This window comes from Pteronotus mesoamericanus, unplaced genomic scaffold, assembly GCF_021234165.1.
Source record: "Pteronotus mesoamericanus isolate MK-2021 breed Mesoamerican mustached bat unplaced genomic scaffold, CSHL_Meso_final contig_20, whole genome shotgun sequence".
Classification (NCBI taxonomy): Eukaryota; Metazoa; Chordata; class Mammalia; order Chiroptera; family Mormoopidae; genus Pteronotus; species Pteronotus mesoamericanus.
In genome coordinates this window covers 24,539,330-24,560,295 of record NW_026555085.1, presented here as the reverse complement: position 1 = coordinate 24,560,295, position 20,966 = coordinate 24,539,330, and the positions used below count along the sequence as shown (strand labels likewise).

At 39.3% G+C, this 20,966-nt stretch overlaps 2 protein-coding genes across 11 annotated transcripts in view; both read left to right on the top strand.

The window, feature by feature from the left end:
• The window catches only part of DST (dystonin), a 427,647-nt gene that overhangs the window by 20,966 nt on the left and 385,715 nt on the right, over nt 1–20,966 (top strand). The window lies entirely within an intron of this gene.
• On the top strand, nt 12,104–12,574 carry LOC129067544 (ubiquitin-40S ribosomal protein S27a-like). Its single transcript, XM_054569526.1, has one exon. It carries the CDS (start codon nt 12,104–12,106, stop codon nt 12,572–12,574), a length of 471 nt encoding a protein of 156 aa, XP_054425501.1.

Sequence of the window (20,966 nt, the reverse complement as noted above, 5' to 3'; positions counted from 1 at the left end):
TGAAATTTTTCTGCCTATATTTTCCTCTAGGACTTTTATGTTGTCATGGCTTATATTTAAGTGTTTTATCCATCTTGAGTTTATTTTGGTGTATGGTGTAAGTTGGTGGTCTAGTTTCATTTTTTTGCATGTACCTTCCCATATCTCCCAACACCATTTGTTGAAGAGGCTAATTTTACTCCATTTCTTGCTCCTGCCCCCTTTGTCAAATATTAGTTGACCATGGAGACATGGATTTATTTCTGGACTCTCTATTCTGTTCCATTGATTTATGTGCCTGTTCTTATGCCAGTACCAGGCTGTTTTGATTATAGCAGCCTTGTAATTTAGTTTGATGTCAGGTATTGTGATCCCTCCTACTTCTTTCTCAAAATGCTGAGACTATGCAGGGTTGTTTATGGTTCCATAAAAATTTTTGAAATAATTGTTCTATATCTGTGAAATATGTCATTGGTATTTTAATAGGGGTTGCATTGAATCTATAGATCGCTTTGGGTAGTGTGGACATTTTAATGATGTTAATTCTTCCAATTCATGAACACAGTATATGCTTCCATTTATTTGTGTCTTCTTTAATTTCTTCTGTGTTCTGTAGTTTTCTGAGTACAGGTCTTTTACCTCCTTGGTTAAAGTTATTCCTAGGTATTTTATTTTTCTTGTTGCTACAGTAAATGGGATTTTTCCCCCTAGTTTCTGTTTCTGATATTTCATTGTTGGTGTACAAAAAAAATGCCTTCTATTTCTGAATATTGACTCTGTATCTCGCTGTTTTGCCAAATTCATTTATTATGTCACATAGTTTTTTGGTGTAGCCTATGGGTTTTCTATGTGTACTGTCATGTCATCTGCAAAAAATGACAGTTTTACTTCTTCTTTCCGATTTGGATTCCTGTTTTTTCCCCTTGTCTGATTGCTGTGGCTAGAACTCCCAATGTTACATTGAATAAAAGTGATGACAGCAGACGGTCTTGTCTTGTTCCTGATCTTAGGGACAAAGCGTTTAGTTTTTGCCCATTGAGTATGATGTTGGCAGTAGGGTTCTCATATATGGCTTTATTATGTTGAAGCGTGCTCCCTCTGCTCCCACTTTGCTGAGCGTTTTTATCATGAATGGGTGCTGTACTTATCAAATGCTTGTTCAGCATCTGTTGACATGATCATGTGATTTTTGTCTTTCCTTTTGTTTATGTAGTATATTATATTTATAGATTTGTGAATATTATTCTATCCTTGCATCCCTGGGATGAATCTCACTTGATCGTGTGGTATATGATCTTTTTAATGTATTGCTGGATCTGGTTTGCCAATATTTTGTTGAGGATTTTAGCATCTATGTTCATCAGCAATACTGGCCTGTAGTTTTCTTTGTTGTGTCTTTACCTGGTTTTGGAATTAGAATAATAATACAAGCTCATAAAAAGAGTTTGGGAGCCTGCCCCCTTCTTGAATTTTTTTAGAATAGTTTGAGAAGGATAGGAGTCGTCCCTTCCTTAAATATTTGGTAAAATTCACCTGTAAAGTTGTCTGGTCCAGGGCTTTTGTGTGCCAGGAGTTTTTTGATTATTGCTTCAGTTTCACTAGCTGTTATCAGTCTATTCAGGCTTTCTGCTTCTTCCTGATTCAGTTCTGGAAGATTACATATTCCTAGAAGTTTGTCCATCTCATCCAGGTTTTCAAATTTCTTGGCATATAGGTTGTAGTAATTTCTTACAACACTTTGTATTTCTGTGGTATCAGTTGTAATTTCTCCTTTTTGGTTTCTGATTTTATTTATTTGAGTCTTCTCTCTTTTTTTCTTGATGAGTCTGCTTAAAGCCTTGTCGATTTTGTTTATCTTTTCAAAGAACCAGCTCCTGGATTTATTGATCCTTTGAATTGTTCTTTTAGTCTTTATGTCATTTAAATCTGCTCTGATCTTGATTATTTCCTTCTTTCTACTCACTCTGGGCTTTGTTTGTTATTGTTGTCTAGCTTTTTAAAAGTGATGCAATATAAAAGAAATTTGTAGTGGAAATAGAGACTTAAAATTTAAAAAAATTCTATTATAATGAGTTCTAATTTCTACGTTTCTGAAGTCCTCTTGCAGGATCTTAACCTTTGGAGGGCATTCTGAGAATCTGCTGAAAGCTACGGTCTACATCTCTAGAAATATTACTTCTATTTCTAGAAGTAATGGTCTATAAATAAGAAGTATTCTTATTTATCTATTATCTAGAAAAATAGATAAATAAGACACATATTTCTGCATATTCTTTCAAGTACTTGCCCTCTTAATGCTCATCTGTGGATTCTCGGGCCAGAGGTAGATCCTAATTAAGAACTCCCACAGTAAAATAACTAGATATCTTTGTCTCGATAGGATTGGGACTATTTTTGAAAATCTCTACTAGGTGAAAATTTGTCTTTGGTAATGCCTTTGGCAGGGCAGGTCGAGCATTAGTTCCTACCACTTTTCAGGCATGAGATGTAGATAACATTCTGTAAATTACCAGTGACACTTGGAGAAGTAGTAATTCACAAAGTCTTCCATAATCCACAATCTACAATTAGAAATTCTAGCTCAGATCTCCTTCCTGCAGCATAGGAGATACCCTTCAGGCTGATGTGCTCCAAGTTTGTTTGTTTTGTTTTAACAGTGAAGAAGTGCATGTTCAAGAATTGGGGTGGGGGTGGTACAAAGTCCCCCTGGGGAGATGTTTCTCAGAGTTCCTTCACCACACTGCAGTGCTAGGGCCCTGTGAGAAGGCGGTGGTGTAGTGGACAGGATCCTGAACAAGTCGAGTAGAATGGTGGGGCTGATCCTGACTTAGTGGTAAAAGACCCGAGGTCAAGTCCTGTTGCTTAGCTTACCTTGGGTAAGTCACTTTGTATTCCTGAGGTTTACTTTCTCTTTTGGTAAACTAGAGACAGTAATACCTATTATATCTTTTACAGATCATTGTGAGAATCAGTGAAAATAATAAATGTCATTTAAAAAAGTACTTAGGCCTATTGAAGTGAAAAAGAAAGGGACAGGTAGCATAAATAGCTACGGTAGAATGTTCATTTATTCATCATGCATTTATTCATTAGTAAATACCAATAATCTAACATGCTTAGTGCATCTTATCCTCCCTGTGTTTCGGGTTGGAAATAGAAATCTCTCTCAAGTACTTTTTAGAATCTCTTCATCTTGTGCAGAAAAGAGAGAATAAAAAGAAGTTTAGTGATACAGAATGAGGAAGTTAAATGATACGCAAAATAGTTAAGTTGTAAACATCAGTATAATTAAGTAGTTTATATTAGCTCTTAAAATGATAGTCAGAAGAAGCAGGATGCTTTTAAGCTTTTCTGAAAATAGTGAGATGTCATCTTGCCCCACATCCTGTCCCGAGATGACCTAGTTATACAGAAATGATACTAGCTGCCATTCTCTGAGAGCTTTCCTAGCTTTACATATGTCCTATCTCATTTAATCATCACTTGCCTAAGGTCAGTTGGCTCCCAGAGCTGAAATTTCAACCCTGTCCTTTCCTGTACAGTACATGCTCATAGCTACCTAGAAGCAAGAGAGTAAGGCTGAATTACCAGGAGCTGAACTGGCATTTGCCTTTTCTAAAGTTCATAGGGATTAGTGTTAATTTACGTTCTTTAACCTTGAAAGCTCAGAATAACCTTTGAGCTTGCTTTTCAAGACTTAGAGATGGTGGTAATTGCCATCTGAAAGCAGGGTAGGGACTCAGATGGAATAAAAGTTTTAGCTTTAAGAAATAAGGTTCCCTAAGCTCCACTTTAAAAAAAATTATTTGATTTTAGAGAGAGAGGGGAAGGAGCGGGGAGAAAAGGAAAGACAAAGAGAGAGACAGAGAGAGAGAGATTTGTTGTTCCACTTATTGATACATTCATTGGGTGATTCTTGTATGTGCCCTGACCAGTTAACTGGCCAGGGCCCCTCAGCACCACTTTTTAATTTTTGAATCTTTAAAGAAGTTATTTTCCATTACTTAACCTATTTTCTGAGAGTTCCTTTTACAAGCATATTGGAATTTACATTTCTGAGTTATTAGAAAGTATAAATCAATATGATTATTATAACATGTAAGTACCATGCATTTTTTTCATTATTATTAGAAAGAAGATGTTCCAGGGTTTCCCACAGGTGCAGTGTGTGTGTTAGGCTGAATTGCCCCTTGGTCTGCTGCTTTTGCCTAAGCTGCAGGCTGCTGGTTACATTACCCACCAATGTGGCAGAGCAGAAGAAACCAAAGGCTGAATTTTAAATAGCATTCCTAGTTGTTTACACTCTCTTAAAATATTTAGAATACCTAATTCTGTGTCTGAATAGTATTACTGTACTGGGTGGGAAGTAAAAATGGGAAATTTTGGCTGGCTACTGATATATACAATTTCTCTACAAACCTCAAGAAAATAATGGACTCCAGCATGCCTTGAGCTGTTCTCTGAGAAACTATGGCAACCGCGTTTTAATTAAAGCTGAAGTAGTGTGTGTAGCTTGGAAAAACAGAGAGATACTGCCAACTGATAAGGAGAGGGTATGGGAATAATTTAGAAAAGTACAAAAAATGGTTTTTATGTATATTTGATACCTTTATTATCTATATTGTTCAAAGAAACAGGAAACTTTTTAAAAAATGAATTTATTGGAGTGACATTGGTTAACAAAATTATACAGCTTGCAGGTGTATGGTTCTATATTACATCATCTATATATTGTATTGTGTGTTCACTGCCCCAGGTCCAGTCTCCTTGCATCACCATTTATTCCCGCATACCCTTTTATACCCCCCGCCCCCGCCAAAGGACACTCTCTCCATGGGTATCAGTATTTGGCTTTGGAATATGTTATAACATTTTTAAAGAATACACAGTTTTCAAATTATGTTTTTAAGATTATATTCAAAGTAATGTATATTCAAATTAATGAGCGCCTGTTAACGGTAGCTGGAAGGGCCAGCCTGCAGGCCCACTCCGTGGCAGAGACAGCCACGCTGGGAGAACTACCACGTGCGCGCCTTCCATTTTGATGATGGAGACCATGCGCATGCCCCAGTAAAATGCACTGGTGGGCTGATGCTCGGCAAATTAGTAAACCGGTCCCCTCTTGAGCTGAAACATTTACTGCCAATATGCTAGAATTTATAAACTCAGAGCATGCAAAGAGTACATTAAAAAACAGAAACTAAATGGAAAAGCCAGAGTTGCCATTTTTCTTGGATCAGAATATGTATTAAGCTAACAATGCCAACGATGGAAAGACTTTACCATCTCCTTTGCGAGGGAGGGTTTGAGTTTACGCCTGCTATTTTAGCCTTCTGTCTGATTAGTGCCTCCATTCACTGTTAAGAATGTACCTGTTCGAAGGATAAGTGGTAGGGGCACAGCTGGAAAGACGTAATATATAATTACAAATATAAAGCTTGTAAGCCAGAACCATGCAGGAACTGGCTCTTAAAATAGTTTGTTATCCTGTCTCCTTGGCTCTGGCTTCCAGTTCACCTTTATTGTACTGTTGACAGAGTTAGCTATCTATAATCAGATCTGGTCTTCCGCTCCTTTTGCTTAATGGCTTCTTACTGCTTCCAGGGTTCACACACCTTTTCTCAGGCTCAACTCCAACCTACCTCTAATGCATACAGTTCTCAAACAAGGCCCAGCTTCTCCATGTTCACGCTCCCCTTCTGTGTTTTCATGCTGGAATTCCTCTACTGTGTGTGTGTGTGTGTGTGTGTGTGTGTGTGTAAAATGCCAACTTATACTTCAAAATGAGGACTAAACATCACCTCTTTTTTCCCTTTATCTCACAATCCTTCCTTATTCCTCCCAAACATTCTCCTCTCTGGGGCTGGATGAGAGCACCAGAGAGGAGAATTTACACATCTGTCTTCCGGAGGCAGGTTCTATATAGCTTATATGTTGTCTCCATAGCCTTGTGTGTTACCTTGCATGGAAAACGTACTTACTCACTATTTGTTGAATATTTGATGTTTGGTAAATATTTGATGAATGGATGAATGGGATTAAGTGGGTAAAATAATTGGAGTCACTAGGGCATCTCTGAGAAAACACAAAGTGGTTGAAACTAGGTTCTACTGTTTGCCCTCCTCCGCCTTTCTTACTCTTCTGCTCCTCTAGGTACCCTGTTCTTTGGCTTCCCAGAACACCTTCTTCAGGGGCTTGCCCTACCCCAGCGTGCCCCTCAGCTTCTAAAATACCCCTTGCCTTTCTTACCCAAACCTGTACCCTGAACTCCAGTCAGAATGCCATTTCCATACTGAAGCATGCAGCTAGATATAATTAGAGGATAATCACGTCAGCCTAATTCATTCCAGATTATAAAAGATACAAGGGGAGACAGCTGGAAGTGTTGGAAATTTGAATTCCACAATAGAAGGAGGTGCTTGCCTGTTCAGATTTCTGACTGTATATAACCTTTCCTTTCAGTAGTGCAGTATATTAATGCTGTCTCTAAAAAGGTTTTCATGCCAGGATTTTCGATTATGTCATTCTATCATGACAAAGGAATATTTTGAGAGCTGCGTGCCTGAAAACAGTTTCAGCAACATTGCTGTCTTCGTTCAGCAGTGTTTGTGCAATTATTTGAATATTTTATTTCTTTTTTATATCTCTTTAAATATGAATGAAGGAACATAAGGAAATTAGATCTCATACACTATAACACTATGCACTATCGACAAAGATATTTAAAAAAACCAATCACCAGGTGAGACGAAAGAGCCAATGCTTAGCCTGAAATGAATGATCCCTCAATTTAAGCCCATTTATAGCCTTTTATTATGTAGGGAAAAAAGCAAAAGAAAAAGCAAGGAACATATATAGAATTGTGGAACTCTGTTCTAGAAGATTGTATACAAAAGAGGGAGGTATTACTTGGGATTTTCTTAGTTTCTGGACCTGAAACCTAAGTCTCTCATGTGACTTCTGCACATCATTTCTTTTGAGCTTTCACAAAAAAACATTTTATGGGGCGAGGGCCCCTGGAAAAGGTAAGGAAGCTATGCCTGAGTTTTCCTTCAGGTTGCCTCTTCAGTGTTACTAACTCTTACTTTAGATCCTTCTAGCAGCTAGAATCTAGCTAATACCTTTGTTGCAACTATGTGAGTAGATCCTAGGAATAGAACCCTGTAAAAGAAGGGTATGGTATAGGCCCTTGGGCTGGGCCTTATTGAGATCTACAAGAGACCTGAGGCTGTGAAAACCGTTTCAACTTTCCTCATTGTTTTCCTTACCCATCCAGTATCCACCACAGCCATTAGTCCAAAAGGCTGGGTCTCACCAGAAGTGAACCGAATCCATTGAGCTTTATTGGTCAGAAGTTTTAATGAAATAAAATCAGGTTGAATAAGACCTGCCCCAACCCTTGAAGAACTCTTTTTCTTCTATTTCACATTGATGTGTGATCCTATTAGAAATTTGTCATTCATTGAAAGTAGGGTAGATGCTTCCTTCTTCTCTTCTTTGATTATACCTGCATTTTTTTTCTGAAAGATTCTGTGTCTTGTGTGTAGAATCAAAGGATAAATTGGGTTGTTATTATCTGTTGTTTTTTTCCACCTGGTGCTACACCTAAGGTTTTAGTAAGAGAATTAGGGGAGTAGAGAAAGGTAACAGGAAAAACTTTTTGAGTGTTGTTATCTCTTTGCTATAGGGGTTAAAGATTTAGTTTGGCAGCATTTGCTATTCCAGTATTGCTTATTTATTTTAATTTTAGTTTAATTTTTGCATAGGTAAAACATTGACATGATTAAAAATTAAAACATGAAAATATATCAGTGAGAATTCTTTATCCCGTAATGCTCCTCAGTTTTAAGGAAATCTCTTAGATAATTTTTGTCCTTAGTTCCTTGTGATTCTTTTCATTGTTTATTTTTTCACATACAAGGAAATAAAAATATTTTTTTCTTTTTTGTGTGAATAGTAATATACTGTATAAACTGTTTTAAATCTCATTTTATTCACTTAGTGTTTCTTTGAGAGCTTTCTGAAGAGAGTGCTCTACTTTTTATAGCTATGTAGTATTCCATTGGATCCATCAATACGATTGCATTGACCATCCCCCTATTAATGACATGGGGTAATTTTATAATCTTTTATTATTATAAATGATGCTTAAATGTAAAACCTTAGTCATTTTACATGTGTGCATAAAGATGGTATCCTTAGAATGACCTCTCAGAAGGAGAAATATGGGTCAGAATTTATATATTTCAGTCTTGATAAGTATTATCAAATGACCCTCCATAACAGTCTGTTTTAATTATTGAGGCTTTATAATATGTTGTCATTTTCTCTTATTGGGCTACCACCAGGGCTGGTCCAAACCAAGCTGTGTAGTAGGTGATGTGTCTCTTGTGCCTTTTTAAACCCATAATTAGTATACTTATGTCTCTAAGTAGTTCTCCCTCTTACTTGTTCTTCTTTTCATTCTATTTTGAAGCCAGTCCCTTCTGAGGTTACCTATTACTAACTGATGCAACTTTTGAGATATGACCCAGAATAGAAATATTTGCATTTTAATGGTAGAATTATGCATATGGTCATGACAGAATCTTGGGTCCTGGTATTGTATGTTTTGCATCTCCTTTGTCTTTTTGAAGTACACTCCTGTTTGAGGTGAGGTATAAGGGTACCAGGTTGAGGTGAGTTTCCTCCCATTGACTCAGTTAAATAGTTTTAATAAGCTTTCCACTCAGGAACCTTAGGAGGTCTCCAGCCTTCTTACAAAACAAAACAAAACAAAACAAAACATCAGGTCATCAGGTAAAAGAAAAGATGAAATAATACCTCATTCAAGTTTCTGATCTCATCTCTAGTCTTCTAGCTCATCATTTATTTTCAGTGCCTTTATGCATCCTCTTCTTTCTAAGCAGCAGGCCTTGCCTTGCCCTTGACTGTGCTGAATCTTCACTTGCTTTTGAAGTTGTGGCCCTGGTTTCTGTCACACAGTGGTAGCCCTCCTCACCCACCCCCTTGAACTGACTGCTTCCTCATTTGCTCAGTAATGTCTCCTGAGCATACTTCTTCATACTGTCTTCATTGCATTACTTGTTGTTTAGTCTGCAATCCATAATGGAGGGGTTGCTCTTAAGGGTGTGTTCTGTGTGTATTCATTTTTGTTCCCATGCTTAGTACAGTGCTGCACACATGGGAGGCCTCAAGAAATATTTGGTAAATTATAGAGTAAATGAAACCCAAGCAAAAGTGCAGAAAAAGAAAGATGAGTGACAAGTGAACAAATAGACTCTGAAGGGACTTCAGTACCATGTGCCAGATGCTAAAAGGTGAGTTTTAATAATCCAGTTGCACTGTATGAGAGTAAACAATGTTTTCATTTAGAGTGAATTTAATTTATATTTGATTTATGTTTATATTGCATAGGCTTTTCTGGCAACACACTTTCTAAATCTGCTTACTCAGAAGATGTGCATCAGGATAAGTCAGAAAGGCAGTTTTCAAGGCTGTGCAAGTCTGAAATCCTCTGGCAGTTTTATAATTCACCTTTTGTATCAGAAAATTTTTGTTTATCCTTCCTACATCAGGAAATTTTGTCCTGCTTCAGGAAATGATGACAGTAGAGACAGGGATTCAAAGGGAGTAATAAGGGATGCTAAAAATAGATCTGTTGGGAGATGAGATGACCTGAAAGCAGAGGATTAAACTGAGGGGTTTGAGGGAAATAAAAGCTCTTTCCATGATGCCTCCATCTGGAAAGTATAAATATAAATGGAGCATGGGATTATGTTTAGCTTGAATTTTTTCCCATCTTGAGCTGCTGGAAAAATTTTAATTGGCAATCTGTGTTTGAATGATAAAGGGAGGATTTAGAATTCTTTGGAACCACTTTAACCATCAGGATTATTCAAGAACCTACAAATATTGTTATCATTATTGATGTTACCTGCCCCAAATACATCTTTATGTATTCTTTATTTTGTATTCTCTAGGTAGATCTTTTATATTCCATTTTCTTATTGATGTATTCAACTATTTTTAGTCATGCTGAGTTCTCTAGACATGGTTTTGGAGAAGATTTACATGCTTATCTATACTTATTATTGAATCGCACGCGTAGTTAAAATTAGTCTTTTTAAAGAGTTTAGCGTTACCCCCAAAGGAGGAAAAATTGTTTGATGGTGACAATATAAATTTGCTCATTTTATAACCTTACCTCAGAAGTGTCATTCCTTTTGATAAGACAATTTGGTTTTATCAACTGTAACATAAGAAGGCCAACTCTTACCTGTAAATCAATATGAGTGCTTTCATTTCTATCCCACAGAGCTTGTTTCTGTCTCCTTTGAGGGAGTGGGGAATGTGGGTGCAGGAATGAAACCGAGGGGGGTTGATCTTACGGTTTCTCCAGTTGGAGCATCCTTCCCCAGGGGGACGCTTCTTCCTTCCAAAGGGTACACAATGTGGAGACCCCGCTGCCTCTTTTCCTTGAAATAAGTGCACACTGGATCCCAGTAAGAGTTCTAGTGGTATGGGGTTTGGCTGAACACTCCAAAACTCTGGGGGTGGTGAGGGAGGAGGGTCAAGGCTCTGTGAAGAGCCAGGTCACAGCGCATGCCTCTAGGTCTCTTTTATTCTTTAACTCTTCTGTTTTTTTCTTGGTATCTACACCTAAGTAGAGGAGTTTTGTCTTTTTGTTTCCCTGTCCTAGACTTTGTACCCTCTTCCCTCCCCATCCCCATCACCAGGCATCCTGTGAAAGCTGGTGCCTTTCTCCGTTTCTCATCTTCTGCCATCCCTGAGAGGTTTGGGGTGAACTTTGACCAGTGACTGCTGGCTCTGCCAATCTCTGCAGGATTTAATGAGTAGTAACAGTCTCCTTATTTAATGCTCTTTTGCCTACATATTTTTGTGACCTGTCGGTCCAGTAGTACTATGCTAAGAAAGCTTTTAAAATTAGAAAACCATTAAGATGCTGAAATCAATTATCCATAATCCCCATGAAAAAAAGCAGGCAAAATATATGTAAACCAATTCAAAGTTTGGCTTGAAATGGAATGTCATGGCCACTCTTCTTCTATCTCAGAACATTAGTTTTTATTTATTTATTATTTTTTAAAGATTAAAAAAATTTATTTATATAGAGAGAAGGGAAGGGAGGGAGAAAGAGAGGGAGAGAAACATCAATGTGCAGTTGCCTCTCGTGCGCCCCCCACTGGGAACCTGGCCCACAACCCAGGCATGTGCCCTGACTGGGAATTGAACTGGCAACCCCCTGGTTCGCAGGCTGGCACTCAGTCCACTGAGCCACACCAGCCAGGCTTATTTTTTATGTTTTTAAAGAAAATATTTGTACTTCGGATTTTCCTTTAAACTCAAATGGCCAAGTGGAAGTGAGGTATGCACGTTCTAGGTCAAGATGTTAAAAAACAACTGATTGTCTTTCATAGTGCCTTTCTTTCTTCCCATGCTGGGAAAGGAATTGTGATGGTGGTGAGCCAGGTTCAACTAGCTTGACTGGTAATACCTGAGGGGAGAAGGATCCTAGGTCCTTGGGTGACCTCATTGATCAGAGCCACCTATCAATTGTGAAGTGGCCGTAAGAAAAATGAATTTCTATCTTGTTCTGATAACTGTATTTTTGGATCCATTTGTTGTAGTAGTTGGCCTGTATTTTACTCTGCTTTTCATCTCATTATAATGTAGTACAAAGAGTATATTCCTATTGTTTTTTATAATATTTATTTAAGTGTTTATAGATCATTGTATTACCACATTAATTAAATTAGAACAGAACAGAGGATTGTTCAGATATATAGCCAAGTATATGTAGAAGTTTATTAAATAGTATAAATGGTATTTTAAATCAATAGAGATGGATTGATAGCTGTTGAAGCTGGGGTGATGAATACTGAGAGTTCTTTATACTTTTACCTTTTTTATATTTTGGAATTTTCTATAATAGAAAACATAACAAAGTGAATACACTTTTTGGAGAAAGAATAGATTCTTCAGTGGATGCTGTTGCTCATTTGGGAGAAAATAGTATTTGTCTATACCTCACACTGTAGTCAAAAATTAATTTCAAGCTCTCCCTTTCTGATACACCATCTACAGTGGAATCGCTGCCAAAATGCAGATTTTCATGAAAACCCTTATGGAGAAGACCATCATTGTCAAGGCTGTGTCCTTGGATACAATAGAAAATGTAAAGGCCAAGGTCCAGGATAAGGAAGGAATTCCTCCTGCTCAGCAAAGACTGATCTTTGCTGTCAAGCAACTGGAAAACGAGTGTGCTTTGTCTGACTACAACATTCAAAAGATGTCCCCTCTTCATCTGGTGTTGAGACCACCTCACAGTGGTGCTAAGAAAAGGAAGAAGTCTTACACCACAACCAAGAATAATAAGCATAAAAGAAAGGAGGTTAAGCTGGCTGTCCTGAAATATTACAAAGTGGATGAGGATGGCAAAATGAGTTGCCTTAGACAGGAGTGCCCTTCAGATGAGTGTGGTCCTGGTGCTTTTATGGCCAGCCACTTTGACAGACATTGTTGTGGCAAATGTTGTCTGACCTACTGCTTCAACAAACCAGAAGAAAAGTAATTGTATTGGGCTAGTAAAAGACATGAACTAACAAAAAAATTAATTTCAGATGGATTAAAAATATGCATGTAATCAATTCCTGATGGACAATAAGTATACATTTAAAGGACTTAAAGAATAGAAGACATAGTAGAACATTTTATATTCTTGCCATTGGGAGAAACTTTCTAGGAAACAAAATTAGATATTATAAAGGAAAAGATTGGCAGTTTTGAATAAAAGAATTATAAGCTTCTGTACAACTAGATTGAGAGACAGGTTGCAACCTAGGCAAAAATACTTGCTGCATATATAGCAAATAATTGTTTTCATATTACATAACAAAGCTTCCTTAAAACCTATATGGCAAATGCATATAACTTGTAGGAAAATGAGCAAAAGATATGAACAGACAATTCAAAGAAAACAAAAGGCTTATAAAAATATTTCTAAACTTACTAAATAAAAAATGCAAATTAAGACTAGTTTTTTGCCCATCAGACTGACAATAAGGAAAAAAAGTAGATCCTATCCATGGTTGCTGGGGATAGGATTAAACGGACACTTTCATAGTGCTAGAAATGTAATTTGTTTCAACATTTTTAAAGACAAACTTGGTGGTAGTTTTACAGTGTGATTTTTCTATCTCTTGGCAATTCCATTTCTTTTTTTTTTTTTTAAGATTTTATTTATTTATTTATTTCCTTATTTATATAGTTTTAAAAGATTGAGTGTGGTATACTCCTTTTGGTGGGTTTGAGTTTCTAATTTGTTCTTTGCTGCAATTTTTAGACAAATAGATCTTTAAAAACAAAGAAAATAAAAATCAAGACATATTGAAAATCTACTTTGTGCCATACATAGTTAGGAACAATGAAGGACTCTAAGGAAAAAGAAGCATGTCTGAGCCCTCACATCTGCAAATAAATTTTAGATAGGCCAAACTGTGATAAATGCTGTGAAAAAAGCCACATTGAAATAAACACCACTTAAATTAATCTACTGGAAAATGTCAACAGGATCTTATGATCTAGGTTAAAAAAATTCATAGCTCTTGCCCAAATAACTGCAAAAGAAGGTAACAAAATCTTTAAAGCTTTTAGCTACCATTCAGTAACATTAGCTTAGGTTTAAAAAGAGTGAGTACAAGGTGACTTATAATGCAGAGCTTTAACTGATGTCCAAATGATATGTCAAAGAGTAGAAATACACAATAAAGATGTAAAAATGGACTAGCCACAAATATTTCGTATAAACCTCTAATTTACCGTCTTTGTTTGGACCCTTGTCCTGGTAGCTCTATCTGTTCCTTTTTCTCTGTCTCTTTACTTAGTATAAATTATCAGAAAATTGTAGGCCATGAAAACATTTTTTTTCCCTTCTTGCTGATAAGTATGTCTTCAGAGTAAGCAGATTTTGAGAGGGAATGTGCTGCCAGAAAAGCATTTAAAACTTGAACACAGACCAAATACACATTCAATTAGTCTCTTCAGGGGCAAAGTTTCAGCTTCCAGACTGCGGGCAGGAATGGTCTGTCCTTCCTATTCTATGTGTCCTCAGCAGGAGCTGTGATGTCTCTGAGACATTTCTGATCAGAGCAGTTGGTGCTGGAAGCCTCTGTCCACTGTGATTTTAGGCTTGCTTCTCGGACATTGTGCCTGGGGCTCGATGGTGAGCTTGGCAAGCATTCATCCTCTGACTCCTGGCCTGGGGGCTCAGTAAAAGACTACCTTACTTTCCTGTTCTGTTACTGTCACTCATCTTTGGGGCCTGAAATCCTGCGCTGAACTCCAGCCTCAAAGCCTAAATAGCTTTCGTTCACTTTATATATTGGCAGGGGTGATGGTCAAAACAGTAGAAAGGGGGCATTGACCGATCAGAACAGATGCCAAATGAAGAACATTTTCACTGCTAGGTCCTGGAGGAGGTGCGAGAGTGGAGGGGAGGCGAGCCAGAGGGCGGACACTTAGGGATCTTGGGGCCTCTACCACTTATGGCTGCCCAGGTCTTGCTGTGCCTGAACTAATCATCTAGTACCCTAATGTTCCTGCCCTCCTGGCTTTGAGGGTTTGACGCTTGGAGCCTCTGATGTCTTTGCTGACTCATTGGCTCTTGCCTGTACTTACTCATGACCCTTAGCAGGCCCTAGCTGCTACTTGTCCCCATTACCTGTCTGCTGCGTGCATGAGTGAGGCTCCATCTGCCTTGTGGCTGAGTCTGCCTGAGTCATGATAGGGTTTGACTCAATTTAGGAATTGAGTCAAACTCAATATCACAGAAATTGGAACTTACTGGGATTAAATTGGACCTGAAGACTAGGTTATTACTTGAGATTAATTAGCTTATTGGGATTCTCTTGACAGAGCTTAGTTGTAAGGTTAGTTTAACCACCCGTTCTTTCTTTGTGTACGGGGATAGCAGTTCAGTTTGCATATGCATTTTCTTTATTTTGACCTCTTGGTCTTAGTTCATTGTCCCCTCCCATATCTTGAGTTGTTTCCGATGCCTTAACTGATAAATGGGCTGGCTTCTTAAAAGACTGATTCTATAATGGGTACTACAAGGTACTTTAGGATGACCTTGAAAAAGACTCAGTGACCACATGTTAGGACTTTGCTGTGACTTGTTCCAAATAGCACAAGTTGTCTTTGCCCCATTCTTATTTTCTTCTTGTTTTCTATCTTTTCTTTCCCGTCTTGCTCCTACCACCCCCCATTTTCTCCTGCACACTTAGTGGACTGCACAGCCTCATCCGTCTGCCTTACCTTTCCTCCCTGTGCACTTTCTGTGGCTCCTTTTTTCTCATCCTGCCCATCCCTGTTGCTGCCTTCTTCTTAAGGCAGGTTTCTGTGGCCTTTGCTTGGTGTGACTAATGGCCTTTGCATAGTGTGACCATTTACCGCTTCAGAAATCTTACGGTTTGGGTGCTGTTTAGCCTCTCAGTATTTGCAATTGGGACGTGGTAACCATCCCATGAAACATGTTTCTTTATTTTATATTTCCTAGCTTCTTATCTTGACAAGGACATTGTCTCTGACGTATTTATATTTTAAACGGTGGCTTTTTTGTTGTTGTTTTTAATCTGTAAACATGGTCGCTAGGGGTATTGTCTGTGAGTTGGTTGCTCAGAAAAGGGCTGCATGCAATTTATAGAATCATCTATAAGACCCCTCAGTCTGTAATTATGAAGGCTGGGTTAGGATTTGCTGGTTGCTCTGCTATTTATAGAGCCTGTCACTGCGCATGACTGTCTGTGCCCAGGGCCGGGTGCCTGGTTGCTGAGAGGGGCTGAGCTCCAGCTGCGTGAGAGCAGATTGCGGCTCCCGTTTCCCAGGCAGCCTTCCTCACTGGCCCTCCTTAGCTTTGAGAGGTGCTCCAGCTTCCCTCTGGAACTGCCTTCTCCCCAATGGATGCTGCTTCTCCAGATGGATGCTGCTTCTGTCTTCTGTTGCTACTTCTTTTTGATGTATATACTGCCCAGTATTTTGCTGTTACTCTCATTTTTTGGCCTGATGGATTTACTGTCTCCTAGATATTCTTAATTGCTGATTCTTTCCTGTCATTGAATGTTAAATAGGGCTTAGAAGTTATTGATGGCACCTTTTAGGAAATCAGACTTCATGTTGGTTGCAGGTCAGCTGCCCAGGGAAATAGACTTAGAGAAGATTATGTGCAGGAGATCGACTGGGGGAGTGCCCTCAGAATAACACTTAAAGGGAGTGAGGTATGTGGGTTTGGGCACAGGGAGAAGTTGGATGGTGATGCACATGCAGCAAAGGCCTCAGGCTGGTCCCATGGTAGTTCTGGAGCTAAGAGGCTCTGAAGAGTTGCTCCTAACTGAGACAAGCATCTCGCATTCCCACTGGCCAGCATCGGCCCTAGGGGAGTGGGTATGACCCTGAGCCAGGCAGCAGGCTGGGTGTAGTTCCCACAGAGGAATTCAGCAAAAAACTAGCAGCTGGGGAAATGAGCGCGTGCCTCATGGAGGTGAGATTTGGCTTGTGCTCCGCAGCAGCCATTAAAATGTCCTTGGTATAGTTTTGTGGATAGATTTCTACGCTACTTTTAACTTGATTATAATACCAATGCAATGTAGGTTTCATATTCTGAGAAATCTCTCAAAAGCCAAGCATATTTATTTTCTTTTTTATGGTTCATTTTGGTACAAAAGGTGATGTTAATGAATTCCATCTAAGACAAATAAAGTAATAGGCCTGTTTCAACAGAAAAAGCCTTGCTTACTGGACAGCCACTGCCCATAAAATTTGCTATTCTCTGTCACTCTGCTGATGCCTTTATCTTTAAAACCCAAGCAGGAGGTGGGAAGGGTGAAGGCGTGAATCCTGTTGTACCAAAGGCAGTAGAGTTGATAAATTTGTGCAAACCTTTTGCTTGGTAATGACAGTCTAAATGTAAAAAAATCATCAGGGAATAAGCATAATTATTATTAGAAAAATAATGCAAGTGTATCCTTTGGTAGTAACATCTATGTGTTTGACGAAACAGCACAACAGATGTTGTTTAATCTGTCTGAAACCACAAACAGATGGAGTAGACGTGGCTGCCAAAATGAAATTAGACTGACCTTATATTTCATAGCTCAGGTTGTGGATGGAGAGTACAGATTAGGAGACCAAAACATCAGGTCAAAGTTACTTTTCAATTTGTGATGGAAGCAGTGTGCTCACGGCCTTACAGGACACGAGAGGGCAGAGGTTGTCAACATTTTTCTGTAAAGGGCCATCTATTTAATATTTTTGACTTGGCAGGCCGTATGAGCTGTGTTGCACCTACTCAACCCTGCTTTTGTAACAGAAATAGTCACAGACAATATGTACATTAACGGGCATAGCTGTATTCCATTAAAACTTTGTAAAATAGATAGTGGGTCAGCTTTGGCCCGAGGGCCATAGTTTGTTGACCCCTGGTGGAGAGCACAGGTAGGGTTGCCTGGGTTTCAATCCTAGGGTAGATACGAAGTCTTAAGCAAACTTTTTAGTATCTCTTTTTTATCTGTAAAATAGGCGTTAAAATAGTATTTCCCTCCTAAGAATAATACAAGAAATAAATAGATGATGCATGCATAGTGTTTGGCCCCAAGACAATGCTTGATAACTAGAAATTACTATTATTGTTTATATAACTGTAAAGAATTAGAGTTAAATAGAGTTAACCAGCTGAAAATATTGAAAGGTATTAGGTCACTGAGGCTCAAATTATGTTTGGCTATGTAATAAGATGTGTAAATGGACATCTTTTTGTCTTAGTTTTGAGTGAGGCCCTAACTATTGTAGTTGATAAGGATCACATTGCCAGAGAGAAGAGCTAGACTCCTGTGCGAAACTCATAAAGACAGTGGTTGTAATATTGGGTTTGCCATTAGCTCTGTAGTGCGTCTGCTGTTGCTCACCAATATCTGTGTTCTTTCCTTCTGAACACATGGCCTACCTGCGTTTCTTAGCTTCTCTTGCAGTTAGGTGGTGGCCAGGTACTGAGTTCCAGTTAATGAAATGTAAGGTGTTTGCAATATGTGCTGTTTGCCAGCCTGGCCCATTGGAACCATCCACACACTCTTGGCTCTTTTCCCATAAACTAGCAGAGTGGAGAGGACACAGAGGACCTCACGAGCCACAGGGGGAATACGCATGGTGCCCTAAATGACCGTACGGAACAGAGCACTTACCCCTCGCTGATCCATGGTGACTGTGTGGGAGAGAGACAGAAACTTTTATTGTGTACAGATCCCGAGATTTTGCTGTTGCTTGCTATAGCAGTTAGCCTACCCTGACATTTATAGTCACCTATCACCAATTTTAGGCTATATCAATGAAGGCTGAGGATCCAGTTAGGAGAGGTTAGAGCAATGCTGTTCAATAGAACTTTCTATGATAATGGAAATGTTTCATCTGCATCATCCACTACAATAACCACTAGTCACATTGGGTATCGAGTACTTGGCATGTGGCTAGTAGGCCTGAAGAACTGAATTTTTAGTTTAGTTTTAATTAATTAAAATTTAAATGCAAATTGCCGCATGTGGCTATTGGCTACCCTATTGGATAGCTCAGGTTTAGAGACAGGAAAAATTCCTAGTTTTGCTCTAAGTCCTCTTAAGTCTTAGAACAATTTTAAGGAAACCACTAGGAAAGCTTGACTCGTGTCCTCAGAGTCTGTGTGCCAAGGCTGGGACAGACCACATGCTACAGTTCCAAAAGCCCAGACATGGGGTCTGACTGCTGCTCTGATGGTTGAGTGAACAGAGGTGGCTGCGCTGGGAACAGCTTGCCATCCCAGAATGTGTTGGGGCAAAGGATGCATGAGTATTTCTTATATGTCTCTTGGGAGAAAGAACCTGGACTCACTCGAAGCCTTATCCAAGAGGAAACCAGGAGGAGTGATATGATCTCATTGGAATGGCATTGTTTTGGTGACTAGAAGTGGCTAGAAAACTTTTCAACTGTCTAAGAAAAATCAGAAAAATTATAGGGTCTACCCCCAATTTTATGTAGGGTTTGGAGAAAACTAACCCCTTTTTGTGGGTTTGAAGGACAGCCAGGAGGGAGAATATAGTTAGTTTTCTGAGTGTGCCCTATGATCCTTGTTTAGGTTAATCTAAGTTATAATTTAAAAAGCACTTCAGGTTCCTTAAAGGAGAAGGCACTATATCTTAAATAGTTTCAACCTCAAAGCCTCTTTTTATTCTTTTTCTCTTTCCTACCATGGAGGCCATTTTTTGTGTCTTAAGCTCATTTGAGTGCAGAATCAGATATTTTAGGACATGTTGTTAAGGGCATATATGTAATTTAATGGACTTTAAGGGAAAGGTCCACACTAGGGTCTGGCTTCAGAGTTGAAAGTTGATTGTAGATTTCAAGTCTCCTTGCTGTGGTGAAATGCCAAAGGAAGGACTCAGATTTACTCCACTAGCTGCTCCTTTTCCTTTTGCTATCAGTTGTTTTTCATTCCTCACCATGGTTTCTATACTCTTACCCTCAGTCTTCATCAGGCCTCACAGCTTGTTACCCCAAGTTTGGTCTGTAGACCAACAACATTGAGATCCCCTAGGAGACTGTTGGAAAGTCAAGAGTCTGCATTTTAATAAGAATCCTAGGCTCTGCATATATATATATATATGTGTGTGTGTGTGTGTGTGTGTGTGTGTGTATATATATCTCTCTCTACAGCATGACTTTTTTTCAGTTTCAGCTTCTGTGCTAGTGGCCCAGGCTGTTGATATTTCTGTCGAACTCTCAGGGAATAGACTCTGACCAAGTAACCACGACCTGGTGGTGTTGAAGGTGGGGGTGTTATTGTATAAAACACACTCCCCCAGCAGCAGGAACTGTGTGTGGGGGAGAAACTTATGTCCAAAAGGGAATGATAGACATGACTGAGAGATTGAAAAAGATTTCTGTTTACAAAACTGCATTTAAGTTGTAATTCATTTGCAATTTAAAAAGACATCAAACCTCCACCAGTCAGATTTTCAGGTCAGCAGAAACTGCTAACCAGTTTATATAATATCAATCAGTTTAAAATAAACACGGCATTAGTAGCCTGTGAAACCATGTCCAATGTAAGTGTATACTTCCTTATGTTGGCGGCAATAATGGCACCAGAATGTCACCACTGATTGGATCTTGGTTCAGCAACCTCAGTTTTTGAGTTCTGGATAAAAAGAATTCAGAGCCAAGACTCAAACTATAAGAGAACGTTTATTTAGAAAGTCACAGAGATAGGGAAAATGAGCCAGATGGGCATGGGCTCAGGAAACTAGTGACAGAGGCAAAAGAAGGGCCCTTGGAGCTTAGGAAAGAGAAAGGTGAAGGTAATTTGCCGGGGGTGGGAGGTGGGGAGAAGAAAGGGAGGGGAAAGGTGTGGGCGTGCCCCTGGGAGCGGGAGCCTCACTGGGCCCTCCATCTTGGGGGTCTTTATCTTGAGATCTCAGGGGAGGATCAGAGTAGAATATTAATCAGCTTTCCAGGTGTGTCCTTTCAGGATCATAGTGTCTGATTGGTTGGCGCCAGGACAGGGGTTCATTAGTCAAGGCAGCTGGTCCTAATCTCAGCCATGGCATCGCTTGTCTGGCTTTGCTGCATTTCTGGACCAAGAGCTGAACTGAACCTGAGGCCTATCTGTTATCCCTATTAATGTTTAAGGGAGGAGTCTTGCAGGGCCCTAATGGGAGTCACTTGAGGCTACGCTTAGGCCCCTTGTTCCTCCTTCAAGGGGTCTACCACATGACTAGTGACATGCCAGGGGAGGGCAGGTCAGGGGAGGGTCTGAACCACATGGCCAGTGATATGAAAGGTCAGGGGGTCTAAACCCCATGACTAGCAATGTACTGGGGGAGGAAGCGTTACCCTGGGTGCGAGGTCCTTGTCTTCCCATTTTTGCCCATTGCTAGGCATCC